General features: G+C 58.0%; 1 protein-coding gene across 1 annotated transcript in view; it reads right to left on the bottom strand.

Moving 5' to 3' along the window:
• The window catches only part of CACNA2D4 (calcium voltage-gated channel auxiliary subunit alpha2delta 4), a gene marked incomplete at its 5' end in the record, with an annotated part of 90,962 nt that extends 76,131 nt beyond the window's left edge, over nucleotides 1-14,831 (bottom strand). Inside the window, 10 exons of the mRNA XM_082635343.1 lie at nucleotides 602-662; nucleotides 4,774-4,905; nucleotides 5,126-5,288; nucleotides 5,905-5,964; nucleotides 6,514-6,630; nucleotides 7,899-7,980; nucleotides 12,101-12,256; nucleotides 12,753-12,882; nucleotides 13,062-13,159; nucleotides 14,818-14,831. Of these exons, the coding sequence (XP_082491469.1) occupies nucleotides 602-662; nucleotides 4,774-4,905; nucleotides 5,126-5,288; nucleotides 5,905-5,964; nucleotides 6,514-6,630; nucleotides 7,899-7,980; nucleotides 12,101-12,256; nucleotides 12,753-12,882; nucleotides 13,062-13,159; nucleotides 14,818-14,831 (1,013 nt within the window). The remainder of the gene's footprint in view (nucleotides 1-601; nucleotides 663-4,773; nucleotides 4,906-5,125; nucleotides 5,289-5,904; nucleotides 5,965-6,513; nucleotides 6,631-7,898; nucleotides 7,981-12,100; nucleotides 12,257-12,752; nucleotides 12,883-13,061; nucleotides 13,160-14,817) is intronic.
• Between the last annotated feature and the right edge of the window lie 3,730 nt (nucleotides 14,832-18,561).

The raw sequence follows: 18,561 nt of genomic DNA on the forward strand, positions 1-18,561 counted from the left end.
CTTTAGCAGAAAGGAAGGGGGATGGGCCGACGGTGGGAGAGCCGGAGCCAAACCCGCCGCCGACCGGGTCTCCCTGATTTCCACTCAGACTCTGGCTCAAAGCTCAGGTCAACGCCCAGGGTTTCTCAGGTCCGGAGCCACTCAGTTCTGAAGCCATGTCGGGTGTAGTGGCTGGGACTGTGCCCATTGAATGGTCAAGTGTTCATGGTGACCCTTGTCCTCTTTGTTTCGGGCCAGCCGTGGTCCCGGGGTGCTGGCCATGGGAAGGGAGGGAGCTGGACGCCCCCTCAGACAGGGTTACAGATCTGCCAGAGGAGGGGTGAGGAAGCAGGGGAGAGCCTGGCTGAGGGTTGGTGCGAAGACAGCTCAGAGCCCTGGGAGGAGGTGTGGGGCAGGGAAGACAGATGCGGTCAGGGCTGGCGCAGAGCAGCTGTGGGGGACGGGGTGGGGGGAGAGGGACGCAGAAGGACACTCTTCTTCTCCTGTGTTGGATTAGTTCTACACCTGCGGCCCTGGGGTGGGCTCAGGGCAGGAGAGCGAGGCAACACCCGAGGCTACAGAAAGATGCTGGGCCCCGAGGCCTCGCCCCGGGGACGCTTACCAGCCGCGGTTCCGGCAGTCGAAGGTGATGACCCCGTTCTCATCAGGCGTCCATTTGATGCCTGGGGAAAGAAAGTCTGGTGTCTTCGCTAGCTCAGAGAGGCTGCTCCAGAGCTTCTGGCTGGGTGCTGACACCCGGCGTGGCCAGGACCCCCAGGGCAGTAGGTCAGCCCCTGTGAACTGACGCTGCAGCAAGGAGGGAGGCCAGCTCTCGGAGGGACACTCACCTCCCAGCGGCCCGATCCAGAGTTGGGTTAACTTCATAGGAAGGACCCCCCCACCCCCACCCAGCCATGTGGCTCCTGGGACTCATCGGTGAGGCTAAACTTCCCATCAGACTAGACGGGGAGGCCCAGGGGTGTGACTTTTATTTAGCGTCATTGCCATCCAGCAGAGCATGGACAGGGCAGGCGAGAGCCGGGCTCTGAGCTGCAGCCCACCTGCCTCCAGGCAGGATCAGCTGTTGGTGCTCACGCCCTTGCTGTTAGCCGCAAGGGGAGGTGATTTGGCTACAAGACTAAGCTCCTCAAGGTCAGGCCTTCCCAGTGCCTGGCGGGTCTGACACGGATTCCCGGTACAGCAACGGAGAGGGGCAGCTGAGGCGGAAGTTCTTGGCTCTGAACCAAAACCTTAGAAGAGGGCTTTGGTGGTCCTGGGTGGGGTGCCCTCAACCCCGAGCAGAAACAGAGGTCAACCCTCTCGAGGGAAGCTTTCCCAAGTCGGGCCCCACAAGCCAAGGTCACCACGTGCGTTAGAAGCAGGCCCCGGTGGGTGAGAGGCAGCCGAGGCAAGAATCATGAGATGCTCCTCCCAGGATGACGGGCGCTGCTGAGACAGGGAGACGAGAGCGTGGCCGTTGTGGAAAAGGACCGAGGGGTGGCCTCGAGCAAGAGGGCTGCACAGGCCCCGTGAAGCAAAGCGCTCGGCAAACGGAGACCCACAGGCGTCAGAGATGGGCTCTGTCTCTGCTGCACCGATGTAAGTACGTGGTTTCCAAAGGACAGAGCGGCCGATAACCCCCCACCGAGCAGAGTCACCGAACTCTCAGTTCCCTGAGAGACACAGAGAAAGGCCTGCACACCTTCCTAAGTCGTGTCTGCAGGAAGCAGACACCACCGATGAAAACTGCTGACCTCAGGCACGTGGACCCCAGACTGGCTGAAACCAGATGGATGAGGTTCAAAACCTCGCTCTGATGCCAACCAATCCGAGAATTGAGCACGAACTGATCAGGCTCCTGCACCCCTCCCCGGCACGGCCTTTAACCCCCTTCCCTAGGAGTCCTCAGGGAGCTGACACCTTCCCTCCTTCTCCCTGGTGCACCAGTTCTCCTTTCGATAAAAAAGCTTTGCTCGCCTAGAAGTCTCGTGGGAGTGATGTTCATTGCTATGGTCTTGCTTTCCCAGAATCTAGAGAGAGCGCCTGGGAACACAAACAAGGGATGTCTGTATCAAATAACAGTGAGAGTATCTAATTTGTGGGGATAAAAACAGGGAAACATTAGATGAAAATAAGTCAGGGTGGGGAGGCGGAGGTGCAAGTGGGAGAGTTCTAAAGTCCTTTTATGACTGCAAGGAGGGTGAAAATATTATTTTAATTGTTATATCTCATGTTAAAAATGCTTGCAGGCTTCCCTGGTGGCACAGTGGTTGAGAGTCCGTCTGCCGATGCAGGGGATACGGGTTCGTGCCCCGGTCCGGGAAGATCCCACATGCCGCAGAGCGGCTGGGCCCGTGAGCCATGGCCGCTGAGCCTGCGCGTCTGGAGCCTGTGCTCCGCAACGGGAGAGGCCACAGCAGTGAGAGGCCCGCGTACTGCAAAAAAAAAAAAAAAAAAAAAAAAAAAGCTTGATAAAATAGGGCTAATTACTAAAAGAATGGGAACAGAGGAATAAGTTCCAAACTGACAGAAAAAGGAGAAGTAAGGGGGTAGGGGAGATTTATCAAAAAAGATAAATCATTAAAAAAGATGAAAAAAGGAAACATAAAACTAGAGGGACAAGTAGAAATTTAAAAAATAAGATAATAGCATGTCCAAATATATCAACATAATACATGGAAATGTGCTTAACTTGTGAAATGGTAAAAGAGATTGTCAGTTTGCATAAAAATTAAAAAGCTGTAAGCTATTTTCAAGAGATATGGCTAAAACAAAATGACATAGAAGATTGGAAGTAAAAGGATGGAAAAAAATATGTATGTCTGGCAAATACCAACTGAGAACATACTGGTATCACTCTATGAATACCAGACAAAACAGACTTAAAATAAAAAGTGTCATAAGGGCTAACAAGAGTCAAGCAGACATAACATCAGCAAAGACATAGAAAATCTAAACAATACGATTAACAAGCCTGATCTAATGACGTAAGCAGAATTTTTCATCCAACAATTAAAGCACACATATTCTGCTCAAGCACACATAGAATATTTACAAAACTCGATGACATACTAGGCTACTAAACTAAATCCCAACTAATTTCATATAATCAGTACCACATACACTGTGTCCTCTGACTGCAAAGCAACTGAACTAGGAATTTATAAAAGATAAATATAAAATCCCTATGTATTTGGAAATTTAAAAAGCACACTGTTAAATAACTGAAAGATCAAAGAAGAAATCACAGGGGAAGACAAAAATATTTAGAAGCAAACAATAACTAAAATACTACCCTAACACCAGAAAGCACAGGCAATAACTTCTGTGTATCAAAGGACACGGTCAACAGAGTGCAAAGGCAACCCATAGAATGGGAGGAAATATCCAGAATGTATAGAGAACTCCTGCAACTCAGCAAGTGCAGTGACAACCTGGTTTAAAACTGGGCAAGTTTTATGTCTGCTCACAAGCTGATGGCTCTGGAAGCCCTGACGTGGCAGGATTTCCACCCTGGGGGGGGCTTGAGGGACATGGGCGTTGTCTTCAAGCATCTGAAGGGCTGTTCCGTGGAAGAGGGATGAAGTTGTTCATCAAGACTCCAGAGAACAGAAAAAGAACCAAATGGCTCGTTGTGGATTTGGGCAGAGACAAGAGGTGCCACTGAGGGGAACCGGTGAGCCCCGAGGTCGCTTTGTATTCCTCCTAAGAGAGGTCCAGGGGACACACATGGCTGTCCTCAGGACCCTTTGAGACAGGCTGGGACCTGGCACCTGGGACCCTCTGCTGCAGCGCTTGCACCTGGACAGACGTCTCCCCCAGCAACAGAATACAAAGAAACTATGAGGGACTAAAAATACCTGCATGCCTGCGGAGCTGGGGCAAATTATGGACAACACGATACAAAAAGACCAAAAAAAACCCAACTGCCACTTCTGAAGGGCCGGGAGCAAAAGCAGGGTACTGGGCATGCCCCCTGCCCTCAACACCAGAAAGGGGTGGGCAACGCACCTAAGCCGCCCGTGTCCAGCCGGGCCCCTGGACACACCCCTACCCTCATCCCATATAAGGAACCAGCTCGCCTCGCCCCTACACCCCCCAGGGAGTGAGCCAGGGAACCTGTTGTTTGTTCTCACTCTCTCTGCCCCAGCAGGGGCCCCAGTAAAGCCTTGTCTGACTTTCTTGTCTGGCCTCTCGTCGTCAATTTCTATTGACTGAGGAGGTCAAGGACGCTGGCCAGTAACACCTTCCGGTTCCTCTCTCAGAAAACAGGGCAATATTAAGGCTTTCTGGACAGGGGGCTAAAATAAGAAGAGTGGGCATGAGCTGTGGTGGTGCATTATTTTAAATGAGCAATAAAAGAAGGCAGAGCTCTTGGAGGCCCCGTGGGAGGGGCTTCTCTTTCCTGCTCGTTGGTAGACAAGGGGGCTTTCCCCGCTGCCTGCTGGGTTGGCCGCTAGCCTGTGGCACTTCCTGCCCTGCTGCTGAAGGAGTGGCTCTGCCCGGCTCCTCCGGGGAGGACGCAGCCCTTGAAGACCAGAATGGCTTTGCCCTCCTCTCCACCTCCACGTGCTTCTCACAGGACGAGAGTCCAGGCGGGCATTGATTGGCTGCTTACCGAGGCGTCATTTGTTGATTCCTTCATCAGCTTGAAAGCGTGCTTATCAGGTTGTGAAGGGGACGGAGGTGGGGTGGGAGGTGCTTTGGGACCAGGGTCCATCTCCAGTGCCTCCGTCGCCTTGTTCCCAGAGACGGAGCCCCGAGGACCGTGGAGATGCCTCCCAGCGGCCTCACCTGGGTAGATGCGGAAGAACCCTGTGGAGCTGCCAAAGTACTGCCAGGTCAGCGTCGGGTCTCTCTGGAAGTTCTCCACAAAGACAGGGTTCAAGGCTTCGGACATGTAGATTCCATTCAGAATATCCGGGTCTGAAGGGTGAGATTATAGGAGGAAGTGCAGGGGAAACAAGATCAGTCTGCCCCCGCGGAACACGTGTGCACACACGCACACACATGCACACACACGCATGTGCCCACAGCCTGCAGCGATGCCATCCACGACTGCTGTCCACACCCGCACTCCTCCTCCCCCTCCCCGGGGACCCCCGTTTGCTCCGGGCGGGGCTGCGGGCTGGGGTCTGGCGGGCACCTTTGTTATAGACATTGGTGGGCAGCTGCACGCTGCTCAGGGACGTGTTCACCGGCAGGTTGCTGAAGTGCGCGTTGGCCTCCAGGACGAACTGGGCCCCCAGCTCCACGTAGGCGCCGCTCGCGTCCTTCTCATTGATGAGGGCAGAGTTGTAATAGTCAAACTAGGGCGACACCGAGAAGACAGGAGGGGCCCAGGGAGGGGAGGGGAGAGAGAGCGCGTCACACGTGATGGATATCGGACAGACTGACCGCCACGTCCACACTGGCAGAGGATTCCGGCCACGATCACTGATTCGGGGCAAATATCCATCCAGACACTGGATCGGATGGTTGATTCTTCTGGGTTTTGGTGTAAACTGTCTAGATTACGGCTTCAGTCCCCACTTTGGCGTATGTGGACGCAGCCAGCGTTGGAGACTGACAGGCGGACACAGATTCAGGGAGAGGTGGACAGACGAAGGCAGGCTGACCAGCACCCCGAGATTTTGCAGGAGGGGGAGGGCTCCTGGGGGACAAAATGGGGGTCCCTGCAGGGGGGTTTCCCTCTGAAGAGAAGGCCTGCAGCCTGGCCTCCGGCCAGCCATAAATGTCTCCTCAAATACTCACAGCGGTTCAGAATCAAACCTCTACAGCTCATACAAACCTGTGCACGTTGAAAGACAGAGCCGGGCCTATGCAATTCCCACCCCATGTCCCATCCTCAGGTGACCCCAGCCCCCGGGGCACTGGGACATTAGTCACCGTACCTCCCAGGGCTGTGGGAGTGGGAGGACTCACCACCAGGGACTTGTTGAATTCGTGGTTCAGGTCGGCCTCCTCAGCAGCCTCGACCAGATTCTGCGGGCGGGGACGGGAAGGGGGGAGTCAGTGCGGGAAGGAGGCCAGGGGCCCCGTAAGGTCCACTCCCAGGGCCCACCCGCGAGAACTGGGGACAGACTCTCGGACCAGCACCTGCGCACGAATGCGCACAGCGTCACTAGTCACAGTAGCCTGAAGGCAGGTGCACGTCACAGGGACAGGAAGCCAGTCTGAAAGGTGACACACTGAGTCCTTCCAGCTACATGACATTGTGGGGAAGGTGAGGCTAGGGACACAGCACAAAGGTCAGTGGTTGCCAGGGGTTTGTGGGGAGGGAAGGATCAGTTACTGGCAAACAGGATTTCTTAGCGCAGTGAAAGTACTCTGTATGATCTCCAGCCCTGGATGCTGTTCCCTAAGGCAGGGTGCCCGCCCGGGCCTCCCCTCTCTCCCCTTGCCCCCCACCCCGTCCTTTACAAGGGTCTTGTGGCTCATGGGCTACGAGGCAGGAGAAGGTGGTGTAGGGGGACTCGGGTAAGGGGCTCCGTGTCCGGGGCAGGCAGACCCCCAGCCCGCAGGCCTGAGCACCTGCACGGCCGCCACCTTCCTGCGGAGCATGGCCTCCATGTCCTCTGCGGACTTCCTCACCAGCTCCAAGCCATCCACCTCCTTGATCTTCAGACTGGCCTCCACGTCCTTGTATTTCTGTTCAGGGGATGTGGAGAGACACGCGCCTGTCGTCTTGTACCCGGACATCCCTCCCCAGCTGCCGGCGGCCTCCGCCCTCCACCCGGCGCATTCACACTGGGGCCGGGACGGAGCCCCCAACAACCGACAGGAGACGCCGCTTATCCGATGTCCTCTGCTTCGCATCCTTCAGAGGGAGGCTGCGGCCCAGAGAGGTCGTGAACCTGACCGAGGTCACACAGCCAGCGCAGGGGCTGTGAGGCTCGTGGTGTCTGTACCCCCCAGGCGCTGCAGGGGTGGGTGCTGCCTGACTCTCGGCCAGTGGGCCTGGGGGCATTAGGAGGGCCGCTGAGTCGCCATCTGGGCCCCCGGGAGGCACTCCCTCACCGTGTGTCCTGGGTGCCACCTGGGCACGAGTTACTCGGTTCCCCAAACTGTAAGATGCGTCACGTGTGAGGCTTTTACCCAGAATGGCCACAGGGTGGGGGGGGCATGTGAGGGGTGGCGAGGGGAGCTGGCATTGCTGCTGTGGCCGTGCGGTCAGGACAGCGGGCCCCCAGCCTGGGGGAGGGGACAAGCACGGCCATAAAAGCTGGAGGCTCCCCTTTCCGCAGTTCTTAGAAAATGGTGCTGAAGCTGCAGTGAGGTTTAGATGGTGAATGTTGAGTCTCAGCGAGTCGCAGCAGGACGGCAGCGCCATCCTCAGCACTGGCCTGGGAGTTGGGATGCCAGCGGGATGGGAGCTTGTGGGGGCTGAGTGAGAAGCCGGCCGTCAGCCTGTGCACAGGCAGCTCAGCTCCTGCCCAGGGGCCAGGCAGGGCCGGAATGGACTCACTGGGCCCAGGTGGCTCTCCAGCGCCCAGAGCCGTGGCGGCAGGTCGAGCACTGGGTGGGCAGCTCTCCGTCCGAGGGTCTTCCCACCGCCCTCTCTCTGCCCCAAGGCAGCAGGCCTGTGTCCAGTCCTCCGGCCCCTGCTTCTTCTCCCCTTTGCTCCCCACCCCACCATCTCCCCCCACGATCCCATCTAGGCGTGGGCTTCCCGGGCCCCTGAGCTGACACTACGCTCTTGGGGGGGGCACCCGACCGTACTGCCCCCCCGCCCCCAACTTGCTCTGTGTCTTGGGCAAGTCATTCCCTTCCCTGGGCCTCAGTTTCCCTATCTGAAATGGGGATTGGATTAGATGACCCCCAAGAGCCCTCACACCCAGACATCCTGCTTCTCCACCAGGACGGCTTAACGCCCAGCTGCCCCGGGAGCCCCAGGGTGAGGGGGGGCGGTCACTGACCTTCTGCAGCAGGAGGGAGCCCGAGTACTTGGTGACAGTGTTATACAGGTCCCTGCCGAAGGTGTCTGCCCACAGCTTCACTCTGCAGGACGGTGGGAGTACGTGTGTGTGCACTCACGCGTGAGCACACACAAGGAGACACATGCAGAGATGCACACAGACATGCGCACACACAGGAGGCAAGTGTCTACCTGCAGAGACACTCACCGATGCACATATACAAACCTGCACCAACATGCAGGGACACACATGACACACACACATATACACAAATGCACACACACACAGGCCCACACGCAGTCACACACACTGACGTACACCCAGGAAAACACACCAGCAGCTGTGGTCCCTCCCGGCCAGGGCAGGGACCTAGAGGACCCATCAGGCTTGGCAGCTACACTGGGATCCCAACACCCTTGGCTGGGGGGCGGGGCTGACCGCCGGGGGGCGGGGCTGACCGTCAGGAGCCAAGCCTACCCCCCACCCCGCCCCCAGAGGGGTGGAGAAGAAGGGATGAGATCGGGGTTGACCAGGCAGGGTGGGGGACCCCGAGGACTCACACAGCTGCAGCTCCTCGGCCAGTCATCCCCCAGTTGCCCTGCGCAGGGACAATGAGGCAGGGAGACCGAGGCTCTGAGCCGGGTCTGAGAGGCCGGGGCCAGCAGGCAGGGAGGACGAGGCAGCCTCACGGGGAGACCCGTCCCCACAAGTGCCCCGAGATCCCGCCCTTGGTTAGGGGGGAGGCCACGCGGGGCTGTGCCTGAGCCTCTCCAGATGGAGCAAAAGGAGTTTCCCCACATGATTGTGCCAAGGTCAGCATTCGTTCGGTCACTCAACTGACAATTATCGAGGCCCTACTATGTGCTGGGCATTGTGCACGGGTGTGAGCCGGGCCCAGTCCTTGCCTTCGTGGAACTGTTAGTTAGAGTGACACCCCTCCATGTAGGGAGGGCGCGATCCATGCTTGAAGGGGCACCATCGAAGCTGGGGGAGGGGTGGTGGTGGTGAGGGAAGGCTTCCTGGCAGAGATGGCCTCTGGCTCAGTGTTGAAGTCTGGGAGAGTCTCCCCCATCAAAGAGACTTGGCAGAGAACTCCAGGTAGAGAGGCTAGAGGAGCTTGGAGGGGTCAAAAACTGGAACAGGGATGAACAGACCTGACTCCACAGTGGATCTGTTTCTTTTATTTTAACCTTTGTATTCTATTGCTTTTGCTACAAGTTAAGAATGTTGCTATAGCCTGAAATATACAGGACAGCCCATTCTCCAGACTCTGACCTTTAAAGATGTAACACTTTTCATGCATATAGAGATAAAAAGTTGCAGAAGAGAGAGTAACATTTGCCTTGTTGGAGGTTTTTCTTTTTTTCTTTTTTTGGCTGAGAGGCACCGCTTGGGGGATCTTAGTTCTCCTACCAGGGATTAAACCCAGGCCACAGCAGTGAGAGCACCAAGTCCTAACCACTGGACCACCAGGGAATTTCCTTGTTGGAGGTTTATAGAAACATCATGACCTGACCTGTGGACAGCTGTAAGAACAAAGGATTCCAGCACCAAGAAGTTGGCAACAACCAAACACACCGCCTCCACTTTTAGTATAAAAGCAGCCTGGGGCTTCCCTGGTGGTGCAGTGGTGGAGAGTCTGCCTGCCGATGCAGGGGACGCGGGTTCGTGCCCCGGTCCGGGAAGATCCCACATGCCGTGGAGCGGCTGGGCCCGTGAGCCATGGCCGCTGAGCCTGTGCGTCTGGAGCCTGTGCTCCACCACGGGAGAGGCCACAACAGTGAGAGGCCCACGTACCGCAAAAAAAAAAAAAAAGCAGCCTGAATTCTAACCCTGGCAAGATGGGTCTTTGGGACACTGGTCCACCACCCTCTCTGTCTGCTGACTTTCCAAATAGAGGCGCCATTTCCTTGCCCCAGCGACTTGTCTCTCGATTGATTGCCCTGTTGTGTGGCGAGCAGTACGAGCTTGGACTCGGTAACAAAATGGCTTCCAGGTCTGCAGCTTGGGTGGTTGAGCTGATGGTGGTATTATTGAGTAAAACGAAGACTATCAGGACAATCGGGGAACAAGTTGGGGAGGGCAGAAGGTGATGCGTGCAGCTTGGGAGAGGCAGGAGGTGAGGTCCCTGCGGCAGGGCTACTGGGTGCCCTTGGGCAGCTGTGAACTGCCCAGCTCCAGAAGGCACCCAACACATTGCATCTTTTTTTGGGGGGGGGGATGTGGACCATTTTTAAAGTCTTTATTGACCTTGTTACAATATTGCTTCTGTTTTATGTTTCAGTTTTTTGGCTGCGAGGCATCGAACCCGCATCCCCCCCAACCCCCGGGCACTGGAAGGTGAAGTCTTAACCACTGGACCGCCAGGTAAGTCCCTTGTATTGTATCTGGAATTTCAAAGCTCCAGGGATGTTCAGGAAGATCCGCCCACGGCCGCGGTGTGTGGGTCTAGCGGGTGGAGTCAGGGCTGAGGGTTACTGGTGGGTGGGTGGAAGCTGGGGTTCTGAGGCTGACGGGCCCACAAGGAGGGGGTGCTGTCTGAGAAGGTCTGTGAGTGCAGGACAAACCCCGGGGAGCAGCAGCGCTCCCGGGGCAGATGGCGGGAAAGGGGCGTTAGAGGAAGACAAAGGTTAACGTGGGTGCCCGGGCAGAGCCAGGAGAGCGCTGAGACTCAAGAAAAAGGGAGAGCTGAGTGTCCAGAGTGGGTCAGGAGGTGGGGCCAGGGGTGTGTACTGCGCTGGGCAGGGAGATCTTTGGGGATCCTGGTGGGCACAGATTTGGGAGGTGGGAGAAGCCGGGCAGGCAGAGGAGGCTGAGCACTGAGTGGGAGGGGACGGCGTGGGGGAGGTGCCGGTCTCGGGGTGGGGAAAGGCTGGGAAGGGTTCACTGGGGGGCAGGGATCAGGAGCCCGGGGGAGGTCTGGCTGCAGGGTGGTGGGCGCCGTGCAGACACGGGCGTGGCCGTGGGCCCTCCCCTCGGCGGACGCTCGGGCTCCCCGTTTGGCAGGTCCCCTCTACACAGGCCTGGGCTTCAGCCATCTCTAGCCGGCACTCAGCCTGTCCCTGGAGCTTGCCTGTACTATTAGCTGGGGTGTGCTCCGGGGATGAGGGTTATTCTCTCAACACCTCCCTCCACGATGAAGAGTTCAGGCTGGCAGTGGCTGTGGAGGTGAGGTCCCAGCCAGGCCGACTCAAGTTCAAGTCTGGCACTGCCATTTGCTGGCGGCGTGAGTGTGGGGTGGCCGTCTGACCTCTCTGAGCTCGTTTCCTCTACTGCAGAGTCAGGAGACCGTTCCCCACCTCACCGTGTGGACTGGAGGGTCATCTGCGGAGCCCCTGGCAGCACCAGGCCTGTAACAACTAGAGGTGGGACCCCTCGATGGGGACAGAGCTGCTCAAACCCCACGCTTAGCTCAGCTCCACACAAACCCCAGGCGTTCGTGGGGCCGCACATCCCCCTCTGTAAGACACGAGGCTGGCAATAGCCTGACTGTCCTCCTGGGCTCAGGTGTGGTGAGCAGGTAGCCCCTTTAGTCCCACACGGATCAGAACTGTCTTTAACGGAACCGCCAGAACTAAGGACTAAAGGCCAGACACCCCCAGAGAGTCGCACATTAAATTATACCAAAGTGTGGATGACCGATAGCTTCCCTGCAGCTGGTCTTAGTGACGGGATGTAGGACTAGGGCCTGGAGGGAGGTGGGCAGGTGTAGAAAGGGAGTGGAGACAGCCCCCGGCCCGCACCGTGCACATCCACCTGGCTCCTGGCTGCACGAGCTGTCGGTCGGTTTAGGGCTGCTTCACCCTCTCAGAATGTTTCCTAACGAATCCTTGCGGAGCCGAGACGGTCACATGTCCAGCAAATCAGCTCCCACTCCAGCTGCCTCAGCCTGTGATCGCCCTGGAAGGAGCCTCGCCCTCGGGCTGGGGACACTGCCTGCCATCCCAGGAGGAGTGTGGGCCCCCGTGGTCAGTTCTCCTAGGACTGTCAGGTGTCTGGGCAGGGGATGAGGGTAGGGCCCCACGTGGCAGAGATTTGGGGAAGAGAAGAGGCCGGTGAAGAAAAGGTCTTCACAGCAAGACAGGGGGAGCGGGCAGCCGAGCCCTGGGAGAGCCTGGAGGCTGGGGGAGGCCGAGGATTGAGGTCGGCCGGGGAGGGGAGGGAGGGGAGGGTTTATGGGTGGGGGTGCTCTTGAGGCTTACGTTTCCAGAGGAATCCTGGCCTGCCCCCACGTGGGGGACAGGGACGTGCTGCACAGCAGGCACAGGGTGACCACCGTCTTCTGCAGGGAGGCCCAGGCCTCTGGCCACTGGTGGGAGGACATCCTGCCGTGGGTGGAGCTGGGATCTGGGTGGACCCTGGGGGGTCCGGGCAAGGTGCCCCTGCTGGGGTCAGGCCAGGGAGAGGAAAGAGCAGCCTCAGACCCCGAGCCCTGTCTGCCCAGATCCCTGGCACAGTCCCGAGCCTTCTGCCTTCCGGGTCGGGGCAAGCCTGGGGTTCCCCAACCTCCAGTCGGGTCCTGGCTGCAATGCCCGGTGTGTGTGGGGGTCCCTTCTTTGCCCTGCAGAGGGGCTGCCCTTCTGAGCAGCAGGCTTCCAGGAGAGCGGCTGGTGGGAGAAGGTGTGACAGAATGAACTGGTTAATCCACCGGCCTCCTCTCTAATCCCCTCCTGATAGCAGGAGGAGGGCAGCGGCGATGACTTCGCGGGATTACCCTGGTTTCAGAAGGCAGGGCTGGCTCACCCCACGAGGGTCAGAGCACAGCCTCCTGTGTTAAAGAGGCAGACCCGTCCCTGGAGAGCACCCTTCTGCAGTGACACTGGCCCTGGATGCGTGTCCAGCGCCCTGACTTACCAGGAGCTGTGGCAGACCCTGTCCTTAAACCTCAGAACGATCCTGGGGGTCAGTGTCAGCATCCCTGTTGGCTCGGGGAGGCTAGGGGACAGAGGGGGCCCTGTGCTGGCTCCTGTGTCCAGGCTGCTGACTTCGGCCAGGTCAGAGGTAACGTCCACAGCCTGTGGCCTCACCTCCCCCACGTCTCACCTGCCCCGGTTCTAGGCTGGGGACCCATTTTCCGGAAAGCTCCAGGCCCCTCCCCTGCCCCCAACCCTTGTATGGAATGAGCACCTAATGCATGTGAAAGGAAAACAGTGCGAGCCCCACTGGTCAAGGCCTCCGTCCGTCTGCACTTCACCTTCTCCTCCGACCGATGTCCCCTCTGCTGGGTGGTGCCGGAGGGGCCCTGGGCCTTGGGGGTCCAGCTAAGAGGAAGCCAATGGGGAATTGTTCCTAGGAATGCTGAATTTCAGATGGATTCTGCGTATCTTTCATTATGAATCATACCAAGAGGTATGATTCATCTCACCCAGAGCACACCCTCATGGTCACAGCCAGAATGAGGTTTGACCAAACATTTGGTGCCTGTGGCCCAGTCAAGTTGACACATGGACTTGACCATCACACCCCCTTTAGACTCCAGGAGTAACTGCTTCCTTCCCATGACTTGGAAGGACGTTACAGCTCAGAGGCTCCTGAGCCCTGGGTTACTCTGTGTGCCCTCTCCGTTCGTACATTTGAAAAGAAACTTTTCCCCAATTATCCCATTATGAGTGTCCCGCCTGTTTCCTGCAGGGCCTCTGACAGCTGGCCTCCCGACTCCGCCCTTACCCCTCTTCCGTCCATTCTAAAACCAGCCACTGAGAGTTCTTTTTTCTTTTTTTAATTTTATTTATTTATTTATCTGTTTATTTATTTATTTTTTTTTTTATGGCTGTGTTGGGTTTTCGTTTCTGTGCGAGGGCTTTCTCTAGCTGTGGCAAGCGGGGGCCACTCTTCATCGAGGTGCGCAGGCCTCTCACTGTCGCGGCCCCTCTTGTTGTGGAGCACAGGCTCCAGACGCGCAGGCTCAGTAGTTGTGGCTCACGGGCCCAGTTGCTCCGCAGCATGTGGGATCTTCCTGGACCAGGGCTCGAACCCGCGTCCCCTGCATTGGCAGGCAGGCTCTCAACCACTGTGCCACCAGGGAAGCCCCTGAGAGTCCTTTTAAAGTGAGCCCACGTCACTCTGCTCAGAATCCCCAGCAGATGCCCACCTTACTGAGAGTAAAAGCCAAAGCTTGTACTGCAGCCCGAGACCCATCATGAGGTGGACCTGCCTTCCTCCCTGGCCTATGACATGCTGCCTGCCCTCACTACGGGCCCACAGCGGCTCCACCGGGGGCCTGAGTCCCCTCTGTGGCTCTGCCTGGCCTCTGTCCCTGTTCCCATCAGGACTGGGTCGGTCGGGCCCTGGCAGGAGGGACGGCACATTTGAGTTGACTTGGGAAGAGTTTAATAAAGGGAGTCTTTACAGAGGTGTGGACAGTGCATTAGGGAAACCCTGGGCACTGCAGACTCCTGGGCAGGAAACAGCGGAAGCCGATCCCCGGGCCTGAGAACCTGGATGGGGTGAGCTGTCGTAACGGAACTGGGCCCGCAGTGGGGCGGGGGGAGCAGCTGCCCGCAGTGACACAGCGGAGGAGGAGCTGCAGGAGGCCACACCCTGCTCGATCTCCTGCTGCTCCAGTTAAAGCCGCTGAGCCAAAGACCCCCTGGGGAGCCCCCCAGCCCGCCTCCCAGGGCCGAGAGAAGGTGAGACGTCCAGAACGAGATCTTGACTCAAAACCTCGCCCTCCATAATGAGAATGTTCTGGAATCCAAGAGGGGTGGTGCACAGCTTTGTGAGCACACTGAACCCACCAGGCTCTATGCTTTAACGTGGTGAAGTGTATGGCGTGTGAATTACATTTCAACTGTGATGAGCCCCCTTTTCAAGGATGACGCCGTCCTGGCCGTAGGGTCTGAAACATCACCTGCCCCTGACATCTCTCATCCCTCTTCCAGCACCTTCTCCTTAGTGGCTGTCATCCAACAGCACATACGGGATTTTCCCCATGTCTCGTGTTCACGGCGTTTCCTCCATGGCAGTGTGACCTCCATGGGGGCAGGGACCGTGGTCTGATCTGTCCCTGCTGTGCTCCTGCCACCCCCTGAAACAGTGTCCAGCTCAGGGAGGTGGATTTGTGGGGAAGAAGTATGGCTGGGACTGGGGTCACTCTGGGAGGAGGTGAGGGTGAGGGCTCTTCCTCCCCTCCCTTCCAGGGCCTCTGAGGAGCTCCCCCAGGGCTCCTGCCCAGCCTGGAAACCACCAGGCAGCCACGCGGGGGCATCCGTCTCCCCATCATCTTCCAATGAGCCAGAGGATGTCACGGATACCTGCACCCGCTCAGAGCAGCATCACCCACAATTACCACAAGCTGGAAGGGCCTGAGTGCCCACTGACAGAAGATGGATAAACACAACGTGGTCTTTGCACACAGTGGAATATGGCTCGGCCTTAAAAAGGAAGGAGACTCTGACACCTGCTACGCCATGGATGGACCTGAGGACATCGTGCTCAATGAAATAAGCCAGTCACAGAGGACAAGTGCTGTGTGATTCCACTTATATGAGGTCCCTGGAGGAGGTAAAAAATCATAGGGAATTAGAAGGGTGAGGCCAGGGCCTGGGGAAGGGGACGGGAGCTCCTGTCTAATGGGGGCAGAGCTTCAGTTCTGTAAGACGCGGAGCTCCGGAGATGGCCGCACAGTGATGCGCATGTACTTAACTGTATTGAACTGTACACTTAGAAATGATTAAGGTGGTACATTTTATGTTATGTGGGGTTTTTTTTTTAAATCACAACTTTTTAAAAAGTGGGGGAAAAGGGAGAGGCATCTACAGCTGCCCTGGGCAGAGCCAGAGTTTGGACCCCCTGCTCAGTCCCCCAGAGACTGCTTCTCATTTTAAAACATCCACTGCTACAAAGTGCTAGTTCTGGCTTCTAGAGATTTGAGGGGGGAGTAAGTGCTCAGCCTTTAATCACACTCAGCCAACCCTGCTCTTAACCTGGGAGGAGGGGCGGAGAAGCAAGGCCAGGGTGCCGTGTGTCTAACTCACAGGCGCCTCCTCTAGGCCCACAGGCATCCTCCCTACCGGTCACAGGAAACGCGGCTGGGATACAGGTGACGGCGTCAGCATCAGCCTGGCATCAGCCTAGATTTGCTGGTGCCTTCGCCACAGGACACCAGGTCCCCGACTTCTGCCTGCAGCGTCTCAGGCCCCTGGAAGCCCGGGGCAGAGGGTGCGGGCTAATTACAGGCTGGCCAGGCCCCTTGGGGACCTGCTGGGTCTATAAATACCTGGAAGAGGACAGTTGGAGGAAGTGAGTGTGCTTGGGAGGGGGAGGGGAGGAGGCCCGAGGGGCCTGGGGAGCTGGGGGACTTGTGGTCAAGCACTTGGTGAATTTCCACGCTCTCTCAGCCCCAGGAACAGCACGCAAGGGAAAGTTCAAGCTACCAACCAGCGAGTCCCTCCCCTGACCCACAAGTGAGGGCTTGCTCTGAGCCAGGCCGCGTGCCCCATCTGACCTGCTGTGGGTGGGACATGGGGCATTGGCAATGTGATGTGGTCCAGGCCAGAGGCCGAGCAGCACCCGCGGGGACAGGACAGGACAGCAGCTTCACTGTGGGGACACAGAGGGAACCCAAAGGCTCTCTCCTTCAGGCTAAGGTCAAGTCTGGACCAAGTGGGCTTGGAGTGGTAGCTCGGGGAGGGGCTCCGAAAGTGCCAGTAACTGGAAGCGGGGCTCAGGGCAGAGGCTCCCTCGCGGGCTCAGCTCCCTCACGGGCTGGACGGCTCAGGCTGGGCTGGGGTGTGGCGTCCTTGCAGGCTGCCTAAGGCCCCATCCCGCTGCAGATGGCCTGGATCAGAACAGGGTTTGCCTTTGCTCAGCCTGGTGAGTGCCAGATCTGCCCGTGAGGGGCCATCCAAGTGACCATGGCCAGGGAAGGACACAGTGGCCCTGAGAGCTGGGGCCACTGCACTGGATTTAATAGGAAGGCAGGACTCATTTGTAATTAGCTGTAATTACCCTTTTAAATAAGATAAATGTCTTCCTTGCAATCTTATTTATATGAGTCGTTTGTTTAGCAAACTTTATGGGCAATAAGAGCTCAGGCTCTGGTGTCTGGGCTCTGGGTCTGAACTCCAGCTCTATTTCTTCCTCATTCTGTTGTCCAGGGCACCCCGTTGTTATTGTCTGTGGAACAGATATGACATTTCCTGTCTGTGTCGGGCAGGGGTGTATTCAGTGCAAGTAACAGGAAGCTCACCTAACAAACGAGGACTTGTCAGCACAGAGCCAGGGCCTGGGTGCTCCCTCTCTCCACCTTTCCCTCATCTGCACGCTGCGTTCATCCTCACGTCTGTCACCTCATTGCCACAAGATGGCTGCTGCCCTACCAGACATCACGCCTGAGTTCAAGGCAGGGGAAAGAAGAACCTTGCCAGATGCGTCTGTTCTATTTTTTTGTTTTTTAGCAGGAAGGCAAACAGTCTCCCAAGAATCTCACTGGCCCCCTCTGCTGGCAGATTAAGCTCTGACCCACTGGCCAGAAGTGAGATGCACAGTTACTGGGAGCTGCAAGGTAGGCTGGAGAGATGGGAGGGGGATGGCCCCACCGCCTCTAACGAGTCCCGGTGTCTCTGGTGTCTCGCCTGGGGCTGGGCATTGATATCAGGGAAGAGCAGGGGCTGGGTGTCAGCATGCCTGCCTCATGCCCTGAGTATGGATGAGCTTCTGCCTAAGTTCTCAGCTCACGACCTGGCACTCAGAAATGTTCCCTATTATTCGTCACAAGCACGTTCTCTTCCTGTGCAAGGATTGATGGGCAAATCCCCACTCCCGGGACACCTTCAGGGGAGCTGGTGAGCCCCTCCTCTTCAGAGGAGGAAACACAGGTACGCCAGGGAGGGCAGGGAGGCTGCTCATTCACTGGCCTCCAGTGGGACGTCCCGGGTCTCGCCTCGGGGCGGGGCGGGCTGGAGTTCCAGTCCACGATGCCCTTGAGCACCTCAGAGGACTGGGGAAGGGGCCCTAGCTCCGCCTTGGGAACAGAGTCACAGAAGGTCAAGTGGGGAACGAGAGTCGAGCCCCTCGGTGTTTTTCACTCTCGGTTCCCCGACAGGATGAGGCAGCGGTGCCTGCCCCGCGGGGCTGGGAGCCTGGGACGGTGCGCGGTGCGTCCTCACTCACTGACCGCGCTGGGCAGCGCCCGCTCACCACTCGGTCCTGTGGCCCCCCGGCCCTCCCCGCCCTGTCACTGTCCTCCCTCCCCGTCGCCCCCGAAGGAGGGACGGGCCACTGAGAAGCACGTGTGGCGGCAGCGTCCCCGGGGGACGTCTGTGCACTCCTCCGCCCGTGTCAGCAGCTGTGCCGAGCCGCGGCCTGAGTGGTGGAGGTGAGCCCCTGGCACTGGGGGAGCCTCGTGGCGGTTTAGGGAAGCACAGCTGGAGGCTCATCCGCCTATGCCTAAGCCGTGCCCTCATTTCCCGGCAGCGGAGGGGGGAGCACGGGGGCAGGAGGCAGAGGGCGCCAGGGGCCTCTGGTACCACGTGCTGACAGGCTCACTTGGCCGTGACCACTGGCCTCTGGGTCCCTTGGTCTCTGTCCTTCTGGCTCACAGCCTTGACCTCTCCCCTCGTGGGGCCTCTGCCGGTGCCCCGGGGAAGCCACATTCCGTGCAGCTTTGCCTTCCAGCCATCCCCGGGCCCCTCCTCACTTTCCCCCGCTGCTTCCCCCCTCC

This window comes from Mesoplodon mirus, assembly GCF_964341445.2.
Source record: "Mesoplodon mirus genome assembly, chromosome: 11".
In the NCBI taxonomy this organism is placed as follows: domain Eukaryota; kingdom Metazoa; phylum Chordata; class Mammalia; order Artiodactyla; family Ziphiidae; genus Mesoplodon; species Mesoplodon mirus.